At 42.9% G+C, this 20993-nt stretch overlaps 1 protein-coding gene across 4 annotated transcripts in view; it reads right to left on the bottom strand.

The window, feature by feature from the left end:
• Positions 1-20993, bottom strand: part of CREB1 (cAMP responsive element binding protein 1) — a 69378-nt gene that overhangs the window by 28144 nt on the left and 20241 nt on the right. For 2 of the 4 annotated variants that reach the window (XM_044302701.1, XM_044302700.1), the window contains 3 exons: positions 18131-18212; positions 9292-9413; positions 5968-6114 (listed from right to left, as the gene is read on the bottom strand). In XM_044302701.1, coding sequence (XP_044158636.1) covers positions 5968-6114; positions 9292-9405 — 261 coding nt within the window. In that variant the 5' untranslated portion in view covers positions 9406-9413; positions 18131-18212. The remainder of the gene's footprint in view (positions 1-5967; positions 6115-9291; positions 9414-18130; positions 18213-20993) is intronic. The other 2 variants (XM_044302699.1, XM_044302702.1) reach the window with 2 other exon arrangements.

Below are 20993 nucleotides of genomic sequence, written 5' to 3'. Positions count from 1 at the left end.
TATTGTGGCAGAGAAAACAGATCCATCCCCATTGACCTGCATTGGGGGTCATGACGGATCCGTCTTGATCAGTTTCCCAGGACGGAAAGCAAAATATAACAACATGTTGCAGTTTGCTCTCCGGTATGGGAACGCAACTAAACGGAACGGAATGCATTTTAGAGCATTCAGTTTTGTCCCCATTGACCATGAATGGGGACAAAACTGAAGCGTTTTTCCCCCCAATATTGAGCCCCTATAACAGTGATGGCAAGCCTTTTAGAGACCGAGTGCCCAAACTGCACCCCAAAACCCACATATTTATCACAAAGTGCCAACATGGGAATTTCCCCTGAATACTACAGTCCAGTATAGTACATCTTCCATGTACTTTTCGCTATAAAAGCCTGTTTACACTCAGTGCGCTGCCTGTGGTGTTCATAGTACGCCTGCGCTGATGAATGGCAGGAAAAGTCTAAGGCCTCCTGCACATGACTGTAGGTGTCCCGTTGCCATATTGAGGACCGCATTTGCAGATCCGCAATACATGGGCACCGTTGCACGTTCATTCCGCATCACGGATGCGGACGCTTTCACTTTAATGGGTCCGCCAAATCCGGAGATGCGGAATAGTGTGGAAGGGAAGCACAGAACGGAACCCTACGGAGAGGTTCCATGGGGTTTCATCCCGTACTTCCGTTCCGAAAAAAGATAGAACATGTCCTATCTTTTTGCAGATCGTGGACCCATTAAAGTGAATGGGTCCGTGATCCACTGCGGCTGCCCCATGGTCAGTGTTCTTGCATTGCGGCCCGCAGCACGGCCTCGGGGTTCGTGTGCAGGAGGCCTAAGGCATATTGGTACACCATAGACTTTTCCAGGGTGCAAGTGCCCACAGAGAGTGCTCTGAGTGCCGCCTCTGGCACCCGTGCCATAGGTTCGCCATCACTGCCCTATAATGTAACTCAATACCAGAAAACTTAAACACTAGTGTGAAAGTACCCTAACATATGTAAAAAAAAAAATTTTTTTTACATGTTAACCCTTTTTCAACTTGCAGCATACATGCATGACTCAACGGGAAGAGAGATATCGCATTCTGCCATACATGTATGGCGCAATGCAAACCAGTCTATTGACAAGGTGACAGAATACAGAAGCTGCTGGCACCGACAGCCAGCCATCTTAGCTAAATGGTGCAGAAAGGCTGCACCCCTCCCCCCCCATTGCATTGCAAGAGGGGCATGTAGATTAGCTAAGCCCTCTGTGCACATCGCCATTACAAAATGGAAGAGCATGCAGAGAAAGTTTTGTTCTGCGATTGGGCCCTGCTGGGACTTGTGGTGCACCACAGTGGGGGGGAAAAATAGTCAGCTTCTGACCTACCTCAGTGATAATCATCATTATTAGGCCTCATGCACACGACCGTTGTTTGGGTCCGCATCCGAGCCGCCAAACGGCGGCTCGGATGCGGACCCATTCACTTCAATTGGGCTGCAAAAGATGCAGACAGCACTCCGTGTGCTGTCCGAATCCGTGGCTCCGTTCCGCGGCCCCGCTATAAAAAAATATAACATATCCTATTCTTGTCCACGCTTTGCGGACAAGAATAGGCATTTATATTGCCAGCGCCCGTTCCGTTCCGCAAATTGCGGAAGGCAACACGGGCGGCTTCAGTTTATTTGCGGATCCGTTGTGTGCGGACCACAAAAAAATGGCACGGTCGTGTGCATGAGGCCTTAGGCTACATGCACAGGACCGTATGTATGCCATCCGTTTTGTTTTGCGGATCCATTATAACAATGCCTAAAACGGACAAGAATAGGACCTGTTCTAATTTTTTTGTGGGGCTACGGAACAGACATACTGATGCGGACAGCCGTGTGCTGTCCGCATTCTGCAAAAATAAAAAACGGAATGGACACGGAAACCAACAACGTTCGTGTGCATGTAGCCTTATATTGATGTGATCTGATCACTTGCAGCAGTTACAGATCCCTGATCCTATCTTCAAGTCCTAAGTCCGCATCTCTGTCCCTATCCCTCTACCTCCTGTGCACTTTTGGTGGACGCAGAGTCAAATCACTATATACCTCGATAAAGTCCTTGAGTTACCAAAATTGAGGTCACTTTTTGGGGGTTTCCTTTGTAGGGGTACCTTAGGGTCTCTTCAAATGAGCCATGGCACCTGAAAACCATTCCAGCTAAATAGTGCTCCTTCTCTTCTGAGCCCTGCTGTGAGCCCATACAGCAGTTACAACCACATAAATGGGGTATTTCTGTAAACTGAAGAATCAGGGTAACTAATACTGAGGTTTTTGTTGTTGTTAACGGGAAAAAATAAAGTGGAAATTCTGCAATAAAATACATTTTAAATTTCACCTCCATTTTGCTTTAATTCCTGTGGAACACCTAAAGGGTTAACAAAGCTTGTAGAATCAGTTTTAAATAATTTAAGGGGTGTAGTTTCTAAAACTGGATCACTTATGGGTGGGGTTTCTATTATAAAAGTCCCTCAGTCACTTCAAAACTGAATTAGTCTTTAAAAAAAAGTTCGTTTTGGGCTTTTTCTTGAAAATCTGAAAAATTGCTTCTAAAATTCTAAGCCTAACATCCTTAAAAAATAAAATGACATTTACAAAATGATGCCAACATAAAACAGACATATGATGAATGTTAATAATTTTGTGAGCTATCAAAATTCTTAAAAGCAGAGAAATGCAAATGTAGAAAATTGCAAAATGTTTAAAATTTTCAGTAAATTTTTGATTTTTTAAATGAAGACAAAACAAATCGACCCAAATTTACCATTAACGTGTCAAGAAAAAAAAAAATAAAAAATAAAAAAAAAACGTAGAATTTTTTTGTTACGTAAAAGCATTCCAAAAGGTATTAACCACATAAAGTGATGTGTCAGATTTGCAATTTTGTCAGGAAGGTCAAAATTGGCTCTGTCTGATAAGGGTTAGGGCTCTTTCACACAGGCGTGTCCCTTGTGGGAATCACTGTTCTGGACTACAGAAGCGCAGGGCATTATCATGCTTGATAATGCTGTGTGACCTTTCTGTAACAGCTTTATGTCACTATGATTCAGTTACAGAAAGGTCAGGCAGAGGCACACAGCATCATCAATCATGATAATACCCTGCGCTTCTGTAGTCCAGGCCGCACAATCCCTCTCTCACATGGAGCGTGATTCCTGCAAGGTGTACATAGCCTTTAAAATGTGATGGCATCAGTCTTCAAAAAGTAGAAGGGAAAACCATAAATAGGAGATTTTTAAGAAGTCTTAAAGGGGTTGTCTCATCTCAGAAAATGGGGGCATATCGGTAGCACTGCTATTTTTGGCAGCTCCATAAAAATAAAAAAAAGTTAATTGAATGGAGGGCGGCTGCCACCACTTTTCGGGCTCTGTTCTCGATATAGGTGTGGGTCCCAGCGGTGGGACTCGCACCGATCAGACAATAGGGGCATATCCTAGCGATATGCTCTTATTGCTTGAGGTGAGATAACCCCCTTCAAAACATGTGATGTACATGTATGTCACATAGCAGGGGAATGTATGGAGATAGCTCAGAAGCTGAGCTATATGTAGCAAGTGCTGGCTGTGTTAGGGCTCTTTCACACTTGCGTTCTTGTCTTCCGGCATAGAGTTCCGTCATCGGGGCTCTATGCCGGAAGAATACTGATCAGGATTATCCTAATGCATTCTGAATGGAGTGAAATCCGTTCAAGAAGCATCAGGATGTCTTCAGTTCCGGAACGGAAAGTTTTTTGGCCAGAGAAAATACAGCAGCATGCTGCGCTTTTTGCTCCGGCCAAAAATCCTGAAGACTTGCCGCAAGGCCGGATCCGGAATTAATGGCAATTGAAAGGCATTGATCCGGATCCGGCCTTAAGCCAAACGTCGTTTCGGCGCATTGCCGGATACAACGTTTAGCTTTTTCTCAATGGTTACCATGGCTGCCAGGACGCTAAAGTCCTGGCAGCCATGGTAAAGTGTAGTGGGGAGCAGCATATTTACCGTCCGTGCGGCTCCCGGGGCGCTCCAGAGTGACGTCAGGGTGCCCCAGGCACATGGATGACGTGATCCATGCGCATGGGGCACTCTGACGTCATTCTGGAGCGCCCCGGGAGCCGCGCGGACTGTAAGTATGCCGCTCCCCCGCTCCTACTATGGCAACCAGGACTTTAATTGCGTCCTGGCTGCCATAGTAACACTGAAAGCATTTTGAGGACGTCTTCAAATGCTTTCAGTACACTTGCGGTTTTTCCGGATCCGGCGTGTACCTCCGGCAAGTGGAGTACATGCCGGATCCAGACAACGCAAGTGTGAAAGAGGCCTTATACAACCGACACTTACCTACAATGGGAGTGCTGTGTTTTTTTCGACCAGCTGATCGGCAGGGGTGCAGAGACTTGGACCCCTACCGATCAGATATTAATGACCTATCCCGAGGATAGGCATTCAATATCAAGCTTCCCAAAAACCCCTTTAATTCCATGATTGTGGGTTTGCATATACCATATGTTCCTCTTTATAAGGCACACTTTTGGATGTGTGTCATATAAAGGGAATACTAGTGATTGCTTTCATCATGAAAACACTCACTAGTATTCAGGAGGCACAGGGAGCGGGCCCTGTAGCACTGCACTCAATGTCCATGGTCTTCCTCTGGGCACTGCGCTGCACTGTACAGCATAAGAAAGTAGTGTGTGCAGCATGACCTGACATTGTATGCAGTCAGCACAGTGCAGCATGGGCCTGGAGAAGACCAGGGTGCGGCGAGTCCAGGAGAGGTAAGTTAATGTATTTATTTTATCTCTGATGGGGGTCTAATGAAGATTGGCGGTCTAATGTGGGATCTGTTCTGAGGTCTGAAGAAAAACACTTTTTATTATTCACCTCCTCTTAAGCATAGGTGTGTCCTATGAAGCGAAAAATACGGTATATATCTTGACACTACCTTCACTTATTGTTGAGAAGGGTTCCACTGTGTAGCTGAAATGATGACATCATGTAACATGGGTGAATGAAGCCTTTCCATGCATTTTTTGGAACTTTACTGGAATGCTGCTTCCTTCCACTTTGTACGGCTGGATTTGATTCATGTTTGTCTACAGCTGACCCCGATAGAAGCTTTTCTTGGAGAAAATACTCTCAGAGCGTACCCTATTTCTTGTAGTTTGCTATGAAACAAGATTTTCTAATTTAAACTAAAAGCATCAATAATATCCCCAGGATTGGTCATCAATATCAGATCGTGGGGGTCCAACTCCTGGCTGTTTGAAGAGAAAGCAGCAGATATATGAGCGCTACCTTCTCTGCTGTTTACCTGCTTGCCGCAGAAATTTCAGTGGTGAGCAGGTGTAAATACAAGTATGGCATCCCCATTCATTTCTATGGGACAGCTGTCTGTTCAAGTGAATACTACAGAGCTGTCCCATAGAAGTGAACTGGGAAGCCATTCTTGTAATTACACCTGCTTACCCCTGCAATTGCTGCACTGAGCAGGTAAACCGAGCAGAGAAGGCAGTGCTCTTACAGGTGCTACTTTCTCTTCAAACAGCTGCTCAGTGGGGGTGCCGGGAGTCAGTCCCCGTTATCTTTAGGATGGGTCATCAATCTTACAAAAGAGGACAACCCCTTTAATTTATTCTAATCAGTTCTGTGATATTGAGTATTACACAGTGGAAGTTAGAACAAGACTTTGCTGAAATCAATTTATTTATGCCATGTGTGAGGAGTAGGGATGAGCGAATTGATTCCAATGCATCGATTCATCTCATCCCTACTCGGAAATCTTTAGACTGCCATGTAAACAAAACTGTTTCATCAGTTACTCCTTAGTTTTGGGACTTGACAATTTCAATAAATACAAATAAAAGTGAAATACCTTTCTGAAATGTTATTGTGGGTGTGACCTAATAATTTTATTGCAAAATAAGTTAATTAAAGAATAAACGATATGAAAAGACTTGACTCACTTGCACTGTCTGCACCTGTGGAGACTGGATGACTGATGGCTGGGCAGCTTGAATAACCCCGTGTACCTGTACTGTCTGTCCATTCGGAAGCTGGACTAGTGTAACAGTTGGGGCAGATGACGTTGCGTGTGCAGCAGCCATGGAAACCTAACAAGATTGCAAGAAAGTTTGTTATGGCAAAACGTATGACATTTCATATACACTTTAAACACAAAAATGTAACTCGTGTCCCCATGAAAAGGCAGTGTAATCTGCCAGCAGCATGTTATACAGGAGAAGATTCAGTATAACCTGTATTTCATTCTAGGCTTTGCCGTCAAGGAGGCGGTCCTATTAGTCATACATGGACCCCTGTCAATCACTGATAGGACCGCCTCCTTGACTTCAAAGCCCAGAATGTGCTGAGATGTCAATCAGGGATGAGCGAATAGTCTTTGGATGAAAGGCTTTTTACCATCATTCTAAGTTTTATGCAAATCGACTTCGGATGTTTCATCCGAAGTCGATTCGTTCATCCCCAATGTCTAAACACAAGTTATTCCAAATCTTCCTCCACAAAACTAAGTCAGTCTGCTAATTTCCTTCTGCTCCATTACATGCTGCCTGTACCTCAGACACTATGTTCAATGCGACAGCGTCACTGTAATATGAAGCCACCATGAAAATGCAGTACAGTGTGTACATGGGCTGTCAATCACATACGACCACACACGGCTACTACAGTAGATTTAAACCAATTATAGGCGTTGCAGAATCTTTTCCCGTAAAACTACATAGCAATCCGCTCAGCTCCTCCTGCTCTAGAACATGATGCCCAGATTGCACTGCATTTTCAGGGTGACAAGTTCACTTTTCAGGGATTGTCCAGTCTTACATAAATAATGCTTAAAGAGGACCTTTCACCAAAACATGCAGTACAATCTGAAATCACTATGTTATAGAGCAGATTGATATATAGATTTATGGGAAAAGATTCAGCAAAAACTGTAATGTATACATTTATATCTCTGCTTTTTCTCCCTCCTGTGAACAGCTATCGGTACAGGTTGTACAAGTGTCCATACAGAGATGGCTGTCAGTCACTGATAACTCCTCCATCCTGTACCGATCTATCTGCAGCCTTGTGAAGTGATAACTGTAAAAATGACAGGTTTTATTGACTTTTCCCACAAAACTATATAATCAATGCTCTATAGCATGGTGCTTTCAGATTGATTTGCCTTTTTGTTGACTGAACCTTTCTTTTCTAGTAAGCTTCAAATTCTGCTTAGCTGCTCTGCTCCTCCACTGTCTGTGAAGCCGCTGGCACCTCCACTTCTGGGTGGACTGAAGTCACCACTGGCTTCACAGACAGAATATGAGCGACTGGGAGGATGGAAAGTTCTGTAAGCACTCTCCTCCCCCAACAGCGCTCGCTCCCTTATACAGAGGCTCTACTGCTACCAATGAATGCCTAAGTATAAGCGACTCCATCAGCAAAATGATGCATTCCTGGGGAATACACAATTTTACTAAAACACACTGACACCTATCACTTTTTACACCATAAATAACAATGGACCCCCAATGAATAAGTGAGCCACAGCACAGGCGCCATTAGACAATGCTATCTAGCCCTGTCAAAGGGGATGGTGGAGTGTACCGAGTGGCGTAGCAGTGCTCCAAGAACTACGCCGGCCCCTTGGTGCTCTAACTGCCTAATAGTCCATATATCTCCACAGCAGAGCAAGCTAAAAAGAAAAGAAAGGTATTGTTTTATTCAGCATTATTAACCTAACCATTATAAGTGAAAATATTTATTTTCCAATATACTTTGTTTCAATTCCTCAATATTTTGAAGATATTAGTTTGCTTTGAGTGAATAAAGATCATGTTTACCTGCAGAGAGTGAAGTCAGTGCACATCTAGCCATGCTCTCAGCTGAGAACTGGATACAACTGTATGCAGTCTAGACCAGGGGCGCACAACCTGCTGCCCTCAATATCCTTCTGTGTGGCCCCAACCATTTAGGAACAGACACGTATGTATGTCTTGTGGTGGCTCACATGCATTGTTTATGTAGTTTACCATTTGATGTAACCAGACATATGTGGTATATACTGTATTTTCCATATGCCATAAATACAGCATTTCAGTTGGCAATACACCTTTAAGTTTTATTATTGGCCCTTGGGATTGGTTCAGTCTGACAACGTAGCCCCAACCAGAAGAGGTTGTGCACCCCTGCTGTAGAGATTGGTTAGGGAGCATTTCCGACCCTGGATAGAACTATATACACTTCTCAGCTGGGAGCAGGACCAGTTATGTACCTGTTCAACCTCTGTATGTACAGACTGTCCGCAGTCACAGCAAACTGGTGTTGACAATAGCGAGCAACTGAAACTAAGGGGGGGGGGGGGGGGGGGGGGAATTTAGCCAGAGCTGCCTTTTCTGGGCTCGTCTCGATACCTCCTGTGCTGCTGGGGGATGTGCCTAACATATGACAAGGCTCATCCTCCTGCAGTCCGTGCACCTTATTAATCTACAGCGTTGAGCTGCTGTCGATTTCTGGCTTTATTTGTACCAGAAAAGTAGTATAAAGGAAGATAAGTTTGGCTGGCTATGTCCCTTTAGGGAAAGTGAAGAATGCAGTGAAAAATATGTGAGATGCGACAACTTATTAAAAAATTGCAGTTAAAAAGTCGGAGAACACAAAGTTTGCGACTTTTTAGGTGCAAGGGAGATGCGGATATATGTACACAATACAAATAGCAATTAAAGAGTTGGCCACTTTCTAATTTATTTTGTCAAAATGCCACACAGTCATGTAATCTTAATACAAGCATACATGACTGTATGCGGTTCTTGAGCTGACCTACTGGAGGACCCCACCTATCACCCGCCAAGTCCATAGTCTGCAAGCTGGCAGTGACCAGTCTACCTGTCTGCTCCTGGGGACCTTGTATTCTGTCCAGGTGCTGAACAGAAAACGGACGTGTCCAGTGCATGTGCAGATACTGGGGATCCTGTTGCCTGTATCTGTGCAAGTTCTAGATGCGTACATTTTCCGTTCAGCACCTGAGATGAATATAAGGGTACCAGGAGCAGCCAGAGAAAGCAGTCACTACCATCATGCGGTGGGTGAAAGTTAAGTATGCAAATTTCAGACACCAGGGTGGCAGTATACAGCTTCCATGGCGCATACATGACTGTATTAGCCATTTTGACAAATTAAGCTTTACTAACCTAAAACTAGATCATTCCTTAAAGAGAAAAGGACGTTTACTTTATATGTTAATTGTTAAAAGATTTAAAGCTACTCCACAATTTCTAACTGCGCTATACCTGTGCTAATGTTGCAATCTGTGGCTGGGTTTGAATAGTCATTTGTTGGGCTTCCGCCTCTGTCACAGCCGCATCTCCACCCTGCTGTGTCTCTGCTCCAGATTCCATGGTCATTTAGTTACCTAAAAAGTAGATCAAATATAGGCAGATCTTTACTATAAAGTGGAATAATATGTAAGGTTTACTGCAAGCTTCTTATTCCTGCTCTCCATTGAGAGCACATCTACATATGACCAAGTGTGCATGTGTATGGGAGGATGGGCAAGGAAGAGGGGAAAGGACCAGCAGGAAAGGCTGTCGGCTGAAAGCAATCTAAAATGTATGACTAGCTTTACTTTAACAGTATAAAGCCATAATTGTAAAGAATAATTCCACTGTTACCAACATTTAACCACTTAGCCCTGGAAACAAACTGTGTAAAAACGACATCAGTTAAAGTGCAGGTTCTTAAAATTCACCGTTAGGTGATGAAAATCAAGTCGAATTCAGAAGCCTTGAAAGAACACACAATGGCGGAGACGTTTCTCCAAACAATTATGCAGAAGAACAGTGGCGCCTGTCAGTTATTTTACTCCGTGCTGTAGATAAATGACGTGAAAGAACATACAATCGAGCATTGTAGGAGCTGAAATGTATTTCTCAACAGGCATATGTAGTTTTAGTGAACACCATGGTAGCTACACTGCTCAACAAACTTACTCGGTGCTACTGAAGTGCGTGGCCACCTCTCCATTCCTGGCTGTGACAAGGCCCGTTCTTCACACTGGTGCGGCTCCACCTCTGGGACCTGAACCTATCAGACATTTACACCATATCCTATTTTCGTATGCCATTTAACTATTTGATCTTATCTAGTCTATTTGAAAATAGCCAGTTGTGAATAAGAGGGTGAAAATTAAATAAAAAAGGGTAATAAGTCTGGTATAAGAATTGCCATTCAACACTAAATTGTCACCCATTATCCTATGGCTTACCTTGTACACAATGGCACATCCATCAGTGTTTTGGTCAGTGATTTTCATCAGGGATTGTGATTTTGTGATACAAGATAAGAGCTCATGCACACAAACGTGCTGTGTTTTGGGGTCCGCAAATGGAAGGCCCATCATACAAATGCCTATTCTTGTTGACAAGAATAGGACATGATCTATAATTTTTGCGGGGCCATGGAACGGAGTGCTGTCCACAACTTTTGCGGCCCCACTGAAGTGAATGGGTCCGCATCTGAGCTGCAAAAAATGCGGCTCGGATGCGGAACCAAACCACATTCGTGTGAATGCGTCTTGAGGGAAAGATCTGCACCTGGTTTGGGCACAAAATCATTGATCAAAACATTGCAGTGTGAATGAGGCCTAAGGCCTATTTCACACGAGCATGACGGATTAGGTCCGAATGTGTTCAGTGAAAGTCGCACCATTTTGGAAGCAAGTTCAGTCAGTTTTGTCTGCAGTTGCGTTCAGGTTTTTACGCGCGAGTGCAATGCGTTTTTCACACACGTGATTTAAAAAAAAAAAAAAACTGAAGGTTTACATACACCTCCTAGCAACCATCAGTGAAAAACACAATGCATCCTCGCTTGCAAATGCAATGCGTTTTTCACTGAAGCCCCATTCACTTCTATGGGGCCAGGGCTGCGTGACAAACGCAGAATATAGAACATGCTGCGGAGCGAGATGCTGTGGAGTACACACACCCTGAAGCCAGGCACCGTACACTACACGTGACTGGAGGAGATCATTTCACGCATTGAACTCACGCGGAAAACTTGCTCGTGTGAAAGAAGCCTAACTCTTCATATCGTCAACCGATTTCTAATGGCTATATCTCCCAATGTAGAGGAGATCAAGCTGTGTATCTGTTTTTTTTCAAGCCTAGGCTGTCAGAAACATGCTAGTTACACCAAATGTGGAAATCTGCAAATTTAACCACTTCACATACACCCATAGGATATAAATGTATTATGGGTGGATGTTTAACTCTGAATGGAGGTTCTAGAACGTCCAGAGATCGTAGCTGCATGGTAAATCGATCATGCAGCTGCAGAGCGGGTTACAGTCAGTGACAGCAGGGCAACCCAGAGAGAAGGCAGGAACAGTTCCCAGGTGTCCCTGCCTTCTAGATTGCTGCATACACACACTGCGCTTCCTTGTTCCGGCCCGGTGGTCATGTGACCGCCGGGACAGTGAAGGAGCTGTCGGGTCTTCCATAGACCACGATCAGCCCTGCACTGAGGCTGTACAGCCTCTCTGGGGGGTGTATTTCCCCTGTAACTGGGGCTACTATGTCAGCCCCAGTTACAGGAGAAATCAATAGCGTGAAAAAAATATAAAGGAAAAGGAAAAAATGTCCCCCAGAGGTCTTGTATGACCTTATATGGGGGACACAAAGTGTAAAAAAATAAAATAAAAAATAAAATAAAAATTCCCAAGTAACTAAAAAAAATAAAAAATTAGGAAAAAATGAATACAATAAACATATTTGGTATTAAAGGGGTTGTCCCACTTCATAAAATTGGTTTTATCTAATCTATTTACCCCCACACAACATATCTTCCTATCCATGTTATTATCCAAAAGCTACCTTTCATTCCAAAAATCATGTAAAGCGATTCCTTTGTTGTTTTCTGTATCCCATGGATACGGCCTCTTTCGTCCGGCCGCATCGCTGTGCCGCACCTGCGCACAACAGCTGAACAAGTACTCGGGCCGCCTCTCCATTCCTACAAGTACGCGCACGTCCGCGCATGCGCAAATACAGGAGGCGGGTGCCGGAATCAAATAGCCGGCACCCGACCTCTATGACAGGGAGCGGGACCTTAGGGGTTAACTGCCGCTGATCGCAGCCCCCTATCATAGAGGTCGGGTGCCGACTATTTCACTCCGGCACCCACCTCCTGCATTTGTATTAACATTGGTGGCGCAGTGCGCCCCCCCCCCCCCCCCCCCAGTATAATATACATTGAGTGCGGCCACCCCCCCCCCCCCCAGTATAATATACATTGAGTGCGGCCACCCCCCCAGTATAATATACATTGAGTGCGGCCAACCCCCCCCAGTATAATATACATTGAGTGCGGCCAACCCCCCCCCCAGTATAATATACATTGAGTGCGGCCAACCCCCCCCAGTATAATATACATTGAGTGCGGCGGCCCCCTCCCAGTATAATAAACATTGGTGGCGCAGTGGGAAGTGCCAATGAGGGTTAAAAAAATAAATAAAAAATTAACTCACCTCCTTCAATTGATCGCGTAGATGCCGGTCTCCTGTTCTTTCTTTAGGACCTGTGAAAGGACCTGTGGTGACATCACATGGTACATCATATGATCCATCACCATGGTAATGGACCATGTGATTAGCTCAGTGACGTCACCACAGGTCCTGAAGCAAGAACAGGAGACCGGCAGCTGCGCGATCAATAGGTGGAGGTGAGTTAATTTTTTTAACCCTCATTGGCACTTCCCACTGCGCCACCAATGTTTATTATACTGGGAGGGGGCCGCACTCAATGTATATTATACTGGGGGGGGGGGGGGGGGGGGGGGGGGGGGAACCTCACATACGGCTCCATGTGGATGACTCATCCACATGAACGAGCACGCAAGGACTGAGCTCTCAGGGTGAGTCATGAGGAGGCGTGGCCGGCCTTCACTCAACTGGAGCCAAACCAGGAAGTTATTAGGACATCTACTGCTGGTAAGATTAAAAAAGCAAAGTGGGACAACCCCTTTAACGCATCCGTAATGGCTGGTTCTATAAATACATCACATGATCCACCCTGTCCGATAAAAACCATAAAAAAATTAAAAACTGTTATTTTTGTTACCTTACATCACAAGAAGTGCAACACGAAGTGATCAAAAAGGCGTATGTCCCACAAAATGGTACAAATAAAGCAGTCACCTCATCCCACAAAGAATGAGCCCCTACATAAGAAAAATCGCTAAAATAAATAAATAAAAATATAGCTCTCGGAACATGGAGACATTAAAACATCATTTTTTGTTTCAAAAATGCCATTATTGTGTTAAAGTGAAATAAATAAAGACATATTCGGTATCGCCGCATCCGGAACAACCATCTCTATAAAAATATCACATGACCTAACCCCTCAGGTGAACACCATCCCAAAAATAAAAACTGTGCTAAAAAAATTTCGGGTCACATTACATCACAAAATGTGCAATACCAAGCGATCAAAAAAGTCATACGCATCCTAAAATAGTACCAGTCTTCTCATACCAAGAAAAATTAGCCCCTACATAAGACAATCGCCCAAAAAACAAAAAAATAAATAAATAAATAAAAACTATGGCTTTCAGAATGTGGAGACAAAAAAAAATATGAGTTTTCAAAAATGCTTCATTATGCAAAACTGAAACAAAACAAAAAAAGTTATCATATTTGGTATTGTCGCGTCCGCAACAACCTGCTCTATAAAAATAGCACATAATCTAACCTGTCAGATGAACATTGTAAATAACTAAAAACACAGCGATTTTTTGTTACTTTGCCTCACAAAAAGTGTAATCTAGAGCAACCAAAAATCATATGTACCCTAAAATAGTACCAACAAAACTGCCACCTTATCCTGTAGTTTCCAAAATGGGGTCACTTTTTTGGAGTTTCTACTCTAGTGGTGCATCAGGAGGGTCTTCAAATGGGACATGGTGTCAAAAAACCAGTCCAGCAAAATCTGCTTTTCAAAAACCATATGGCGTTCCTTTCCTACTGCGCCCTGCCATGAAAGAGGCGTTTCTGTAAACTACAGAATCAGGGCAATAAATAAATATTGAGTTTTGTTGGGCTGTTAACCCTTGCATTGTTAGTGGGGAAAAAATAAAAATAAAATGTAAATCGAAAATCTGCCCAAAAAGTGAAATTCTGAAATTTAATCTCCATTTTCCATTAATTCTTGTGGAACACCTAAAGAGTTAACAATGTTGTAAAAATAGTTAATAGTTTTGAATACCTTGAGGGTGTAGCTTCTAAAATAGGGTCATTTTGGGGTGGCTTCTATCTGGTCCTTAAAAAGTGGGTTTTGGAAATTTTGCTTGTAAACGTCAGAGCCTTCTAACGTCCCCAAAAAACAAAATGACATTCACAAAATGATCCAAACATGAAGTAGACATATGGGGAATGTAAAGTAATAACTATTTTTGGAGGTATTACTATTATAAAAGTTGAGAAATTTACATTCGAAAATTTCCACATTTTTTGTAAATTTAGTATTTTTTTTTATAATTAAAAATGACATTTTTTTACTCAATTTTACCACTGTCAAAGTACAATAGGTGATGAGAAAACTCTCAGAATGGCCTGGATAAGTAAAAGCGTTTTAAAGTTATTACTACATAAAGTGACATGTCAGATTTGCAAAAAATGGCTGTCAGGAAGGGGGAAATGGCCCGGATGTGAAGTGGTTAAAGCTATGTTAATAGAAAAATAAAAAAATTGTATGTCTGAATGAAACTCAAAAAAATAAGTAAAAATACTGTAAATAAAAAAAATATAAAAAAATCCTGTGGCCTTAAACACAACAACGTACTTTAGATTTTTTTTTTTCTCCACCTTCCAAGAGCCATAATTTTCACAGTTGCATGGGGGCATGATTTTTGTGGGACACGTTAAATTTGTAATGGTATCATTTAATTTGTCATACCTTGTATTGGTGCTTTTAATTAGCAAGAGTCTGCATAAGGATTAACACCTACTTGGCCTCAGTCTGGTTTCTGAGACCAAATTTGAACAGCACCTGTCTCCTCTCCTGACATGTCATTTTTACTAGCTCTTTGTATTCTCCATATTAGGCCTATTGCACACGGCCGTTTTTTTTTTCCCCGTTTACTGGCCGTTTTTTGCATTCCGTATACGGTCCGTATACGGAACCATTCATTTCAATGGTTCCGCAAAAAAAACGGAATGTACTCCGTATGCATTCCGTTTCCGTATTTCCGTTCCGTTTTAACATAGAACATGTCCTATTATTGCCCGCAAATCACAGTCCGTGGCTCCATTCAAGTCAATGGATCCGCAAAAAAAACGGAACACATACGGAAATGCATCCGTATGTCTTCCGTTTCCGTTCCGTTTTTTCCTGAACCATCTATTGAAAATGTTATGGCCAACCCAATTTTATCTATGTAATTACTGTATACTGTATATGCCATATGGAAAAACGGAACGGAAAAACGGAACAGAAACGGAAACACAACGGAAAAAAAAAAACGGAACAGCGGATCCATGAAAAACGGACCGCAAAACACTGAAAAAGCCATACGGTCGTGTGCAATAGGCCTTAGGGTCCATTTACACGTCCGCAATTTCCTTCCGCATTTTGCGGAAGGGAATTGCGGACCCATTCATTTCCATGGGGCAGCACAATGTGCTGCCCGGATACTGAATTGCTAGTCCGCACCTCCGGGTTCGCAATTCCGATCCCCCTCAAAAAATAGAACATGTCCTATTCTTGTCCGCAATTGCGGACAAGAATAGGCATTTTCTATTAAGTGCAGGCGATGTGCATTCCGCATTTTGTGGCCCGCACATCACCGATGTCCGTGTTGCGGATCCACAAAACACACATGGACGTGTGAATGGACCCCAATACCAATTCTGGAACATCTTTTCTTATGACTACGTTGTGCCATTCCTATATTATTCCTGCTAGAATTTTACAAACAAATTGCCTGAAGTCTGCAGTAAAGGTACTGTTGGGTGTTACAAGTAGTGGGTGTGTCTGACTCTCTCCAATCAGTGCTGCTAGTGTCAGACTGTGCAGGGACACCCACCAACTGGTAACACCCATCTGTACCGTAACTGCAAGCTGCTAGCAATTCATTCATAAACTTCTAATAGAAATAACAAAGGAACAGATGCTTCAGAATTGTTATTACATGGGGAATGTAAGTAGTTACTAAGTCTGTACTTTCAAACTGGCGTTTTGGCTTTCAGTTTGTGAGATCCATTCAGGGCTCTCACAAGCGGTCCAAAATGGATCAGTTTTGCCCTAATGCATTCTGAATGGGAAAAGGATCCACTCCGAATTCATCAGTTCAATCTCCATTCCGCTTTGGTGTCCGTCTGATGAAACTGAGCCAAACGGATCCGTTCTGACACACAATGTAAGTCAATGGGGACGGATCAGTTTTCACTGGCACAATAGAAAACTGATCCATCCTCTATTGACTTTCCCAGGTGTTCAAGACGGATCCGTCTTGGCTATGTTAAAGATAATACAAACGAATCCCTTCTGAACGGACCCGTCTGTGCAGATCCATGACGGATCAGCACCAAAAGAGAGTGTGAAAGTAGCCTAAAACTGACTGGTTTGGAGAGGTTATAGGTCCTATTTAAAGGTGAACTTTTGAAATTTGTTCACATAGTGCAGTGTTGCATGACGGCTTTTACTGCTGGCCCCGTGGGATGGTATGGCCCAGTCCTAAGGAGGCTTATCTTGGCAGGAGAGGTGCTGTTGATCAAATTAGTGAAGCGATTCACTCGAAAGGCCACTGTGACATGGGCCTATGCATTTTTATCAAACCATATACATACATGTGTATAAATTATGCCCTGCAGCCATAGATTAATGTGTAGCACATGAAATCCATGTCTTGCTCTACAGTTTGTCCGATAGAGCAGGTTGATCAGATTGATGAGCAGTTTTGTGGAAAAAAGATTCAGTATAATGGATCCCCCGTGTGGTCCTACTCAGTGACTGACAGCCTGCCTATCACTCTCCACGTGGAGAGCCCAAAATGAGCAGATATTTAAATGAATGATGTTATACTAAACTATATATCAATCTGCTCGGTGTCTTCTGCTCTTTTACATAATGCCAGAACAATGGAACGCATTTTCCTGGTGACTGGTTCCTTTAAACGATCGTTTCATAAACATAATGTGAATGGAGTCTGAAAGAACGAAAACGGCCCTGTAGAGAGAACCTACTCAGCACTAGCCTGGATGCAAGCTGGGGAAGGAGCTGGGGACAGCGTATGAACTAAGGCTACTGGTGGATACAGACTTGTGGATCATCGTTTAGGCAGTTAATGTCATGTTCACATTTAGAGATTTAAAGCCTATGACAGATGAGTATTTTCATACAAAGATCATCATGTACAAGGTCATTCGCGTGGAGGATCGTTCACTGTATTCAGACAGCAATGATTTACATAACACATGCCTGTTACTACATCGTTCACATTGCTTAATCCCTTGGATACCAGATGTATTTTTAGTTTTCCTTCCCCGTTTTTCACGGAGCCATAACTTTTTGCGGGAGACTTTTTAATGCCACCATTTAATATGGGATACAATGTAGGTGGAAGCGGGACAAAAAATCCAAATACGGTGGAATTGGAATAAATGCATAATTAAAGTCACAGTTTTATGGGTTTTGTCCCTACGGAAAAATTACAACAATACCACATGTGTAGTTTTTTTGGGTGTTTTAATACTGAAAAAAAAAAAAAAAAAAAATCTTCTAAAACAATTTCTTTTATTTTTTATATCACCATATTCTGACCCCCATAACATTTGTCTACTGAGCTGTGTGGGGGCTCATTTTTTAGGGGACGATCTGTAGATTGTATTGATGCCATTTTGGAGTACACGTGACTTTTTGATCACATAAGAAAAGTAATTGAGGAAAGAAAAAAAAAGTGAGTGAGTCAGTCAGACATAAAATAGATTCTTTATACATTTTTCAGTTTTAATTTAAGTGTGAAGCAACGAGTCAAGGAACGGAAGAAGTGCTTTGATAGATTACCAACACATCCTCTAAAACATGATCCTCCACCATCCATTCTGCAATCTGATATTCATAAATTCAAACATACCGTATAAATGCTTCTGTTAATAGGCTGGCATTCATTAAGATTACTTTAGAAGATCATCGCCTGACCAGGTTCAGGAAACGTTCTAGAAAGGATTAAGTTATCAAAAAGATTAGCATACTTCACTCATCAGCTTTTGACAGCAAGTATGTAAAGACAATGCAGCAAGTTGCAAGTATTGTTATTTTTCTATCGATTGGTTTGTTCAATAAAGGCATACAACTACGGGTGATCATTGCCATTTGGAAAAGGTTAATGGCTACGTATACATTCAGAGACACTTTTTTTATGATTGCATGTTGCTCATTTTTTTGCTGTTCTGTACTTTCACTTTCAGCCAGTCATCTAATAACCCTTATCTCTAAACTACTAATAAGAGGTCATAAACACAATGGTTTATACGAGTTATATAAAATGTATGCCAAGAGCTATTATATTCCTATATTAAACTCTTTTCTAAATCACTTTATTGATTGGGCGCTGTTTCGACCCTGCCGGTTTGGGTCATGTGACCCCCGACGTCATCAACCCCGCTCTGGTGCTAATGTCTTGTTTACAAGCTTCTCCCTGCTTGAGGGAGTGGCCCGGCTCTGTAAACGACACGTCAGAGCCTTTGGGGCCGCCCCTCTCTCGCTTTCCTCACACAGCTTCAGCGACTGTAAGCGATCGCGCGATCCTTCCCAGAGCCGCGGTGATAGATTGATTCGGCAGCATATTCTGGCTCCTTCCTTCACTTCCATGGGCCAGTTTACCCGTTTCCCACCCGCGTCTGGGGATTGCTATTACAGCCCTGGCCACCTCAACAAGTACACATTACACTCCTAATTACACATGAGGGAGAGCTTAATGAATGCATATGTATGTCCTGATGAGTTTTATGAGGTTTTAATATTTTTCCCATAACACTGATATCTTCCTGATGACAACGTGACTTGAAGGGGTTAAGAACTGATCTATAATGAGTGTTTATAAGGTCAGAGAGCAGAGATAAGGAGCCTGTCAGCAAATGGTGCTACTAGTGCATGTCAGCTATGTACAGAAAAAAAGGATGCCAATTAAAAAATAAATATTTTTAGCTCAAAATGAGTACAATGCAATAATTGAAAAAACTGCCCCCCAAAAGGTGCACATATAGTCATGGCCGTAAGTGTTGGCACCCCTGACATTTTTCCAGAAAATAAAGTATTTCTCCCAGAGAAATATTGCAATTACACATGTTTATGTCCTTTGTGTGTATTGGAACAACACAAAAATGAATATTTGGTTGTACACCCTTTGGAAGAAATCAATCGCTCCCTATAACTATCAACAAGCTTCTTAAACCTCTTAACTGGAATTTTGGACCACTCTATTTTTGTAAACTGCTCCAGGTCTCTCATATTTGAAAGGCGCCATTTCCTAACAGCAATTTTAAAGGGAACCTGTCACTGGGATTTTGTGTATAGAGCTGAGGACATGGGTTGCTAGATGGCCGCTAGCACATCCGCAATACCCAGTCCCCATAGCTCGGTGTGCTTTTATTGTGTAAGAAAACGATCAGGTTAATTTGCATATGTACCAAATCAGTTTTTTTACACCATAAAAGCACACAGAGCTATGGGGACTGGGTATTGCGGATGTGCTAGCGGCTATCTAGCAACCCATGTCCTCAGCACTATACACAAAATCGCGGTGACAGGTTCCCTTTAAGATCCCGACTCATTGCTGGCTACTTCAGAACTCTCCAGCACTTTGTTCCCATCCATTTCTGGGTGCTTCTTGAAGTATTTTGGGGGCCATTGTCCTGCTGGTAAGCCCAATGACCTAGGATGGAAACACAGCTTTCTGACACTGGGCCCTACATTGCAATTAGAGATGAGCGAATCTATATTGGATGAAACAGCCAAAGTCGATTTGCATAAAACTTTGTTCTAATACTGTACGGAGCAGGAGTATTAGAATGTATTGGCTCCGATGAGCCAAAGTTATTGCCTTGCGAGAAATGCACAATAACTATATAAATTAATTTGTACTCAAGACTTCGCAAAGTAATAACTTTGGCTCTACTTTCTACATTCTAATACTGTACGGACGCTCGCCCCATACAGTATTGAAACAAAGTTTTATGTGAATCGACTTTGGATGCTTCATCACGAGGCCTTGCACAGTCAAGGCTTCCAGTGCCAGCAAAACAACCCCAAAATATCTTTGAATCTCTGCCATATTTGACTGTAGGTGCAGTGTTCTTTTCTTTCTAGGCCTCATTCTCATGTGCTTTACAAATAAATAAATAAATTAAAAAAGCCATCTTGGTCACATCTGTCCACAAGACATTTTCCCAGAGTGATTTTGGCAAACTGCAGTCTAGTTTTTTATGTCTGTCAGCAGTGGGGTACTCCTGGGTCTCCTTACATAGCGTTTTATTTCATTTAAAATATCGACAAACAGTCCGCACTGACACTGATGCACCCTGAGCCTCCAGGACAGCTTGCATTTCTTTGAAACTTGATTGGGGCTGCTTTTCCACCATTCGGACTATTCTGCATTGCAGTACAGGTACAGCGCGCCGATCGGGAGGGTGCAGGAGCTGTTCCCGCACGATCAGAGGCAGTGGTCCGGTTGTCAACGTTAGCCGGCGCATTAACCCTTGCACTGCCAGCGCTGACCGTGGCACTTGCGGTATCCTCACAGGTGCCGTTGTCCATGGGGTCCCCGCGCTGCTGTGACAGGGACCCTATGGCAGGGAAGGCAGCCTGATGCCTTCCTTAGGCATTGTGGCTGCCTTCTGGGAGAGCCAGGGGGCTGGTAATACACTTACAGCCAATGCATTACAATACAGAAGTATTGTAATGCATTGTAAAGGGGATCAGACCCCTAAAAGTTGAAG

The sequence above is a fragment of the Bufo gargarizans genome, chromosome 8 (genome assembly GCF_014858855.1).
Source record: "Bufo gargarizans isolate SCDJY-AF-19 chromosome 8, ASM1485885v1, whole genome shotgun sequence".
NCBI lineage: Eukaryota > Metazoa > Chordata > Amphibia > Anura > Bufonidae > Bufo > Bufo gargarizans.
The sequence above is the reverse complement of the archived record's forward strand: the minus strand, read 5'-3'. Positions and strand labels throughout refer to the sequence as shown.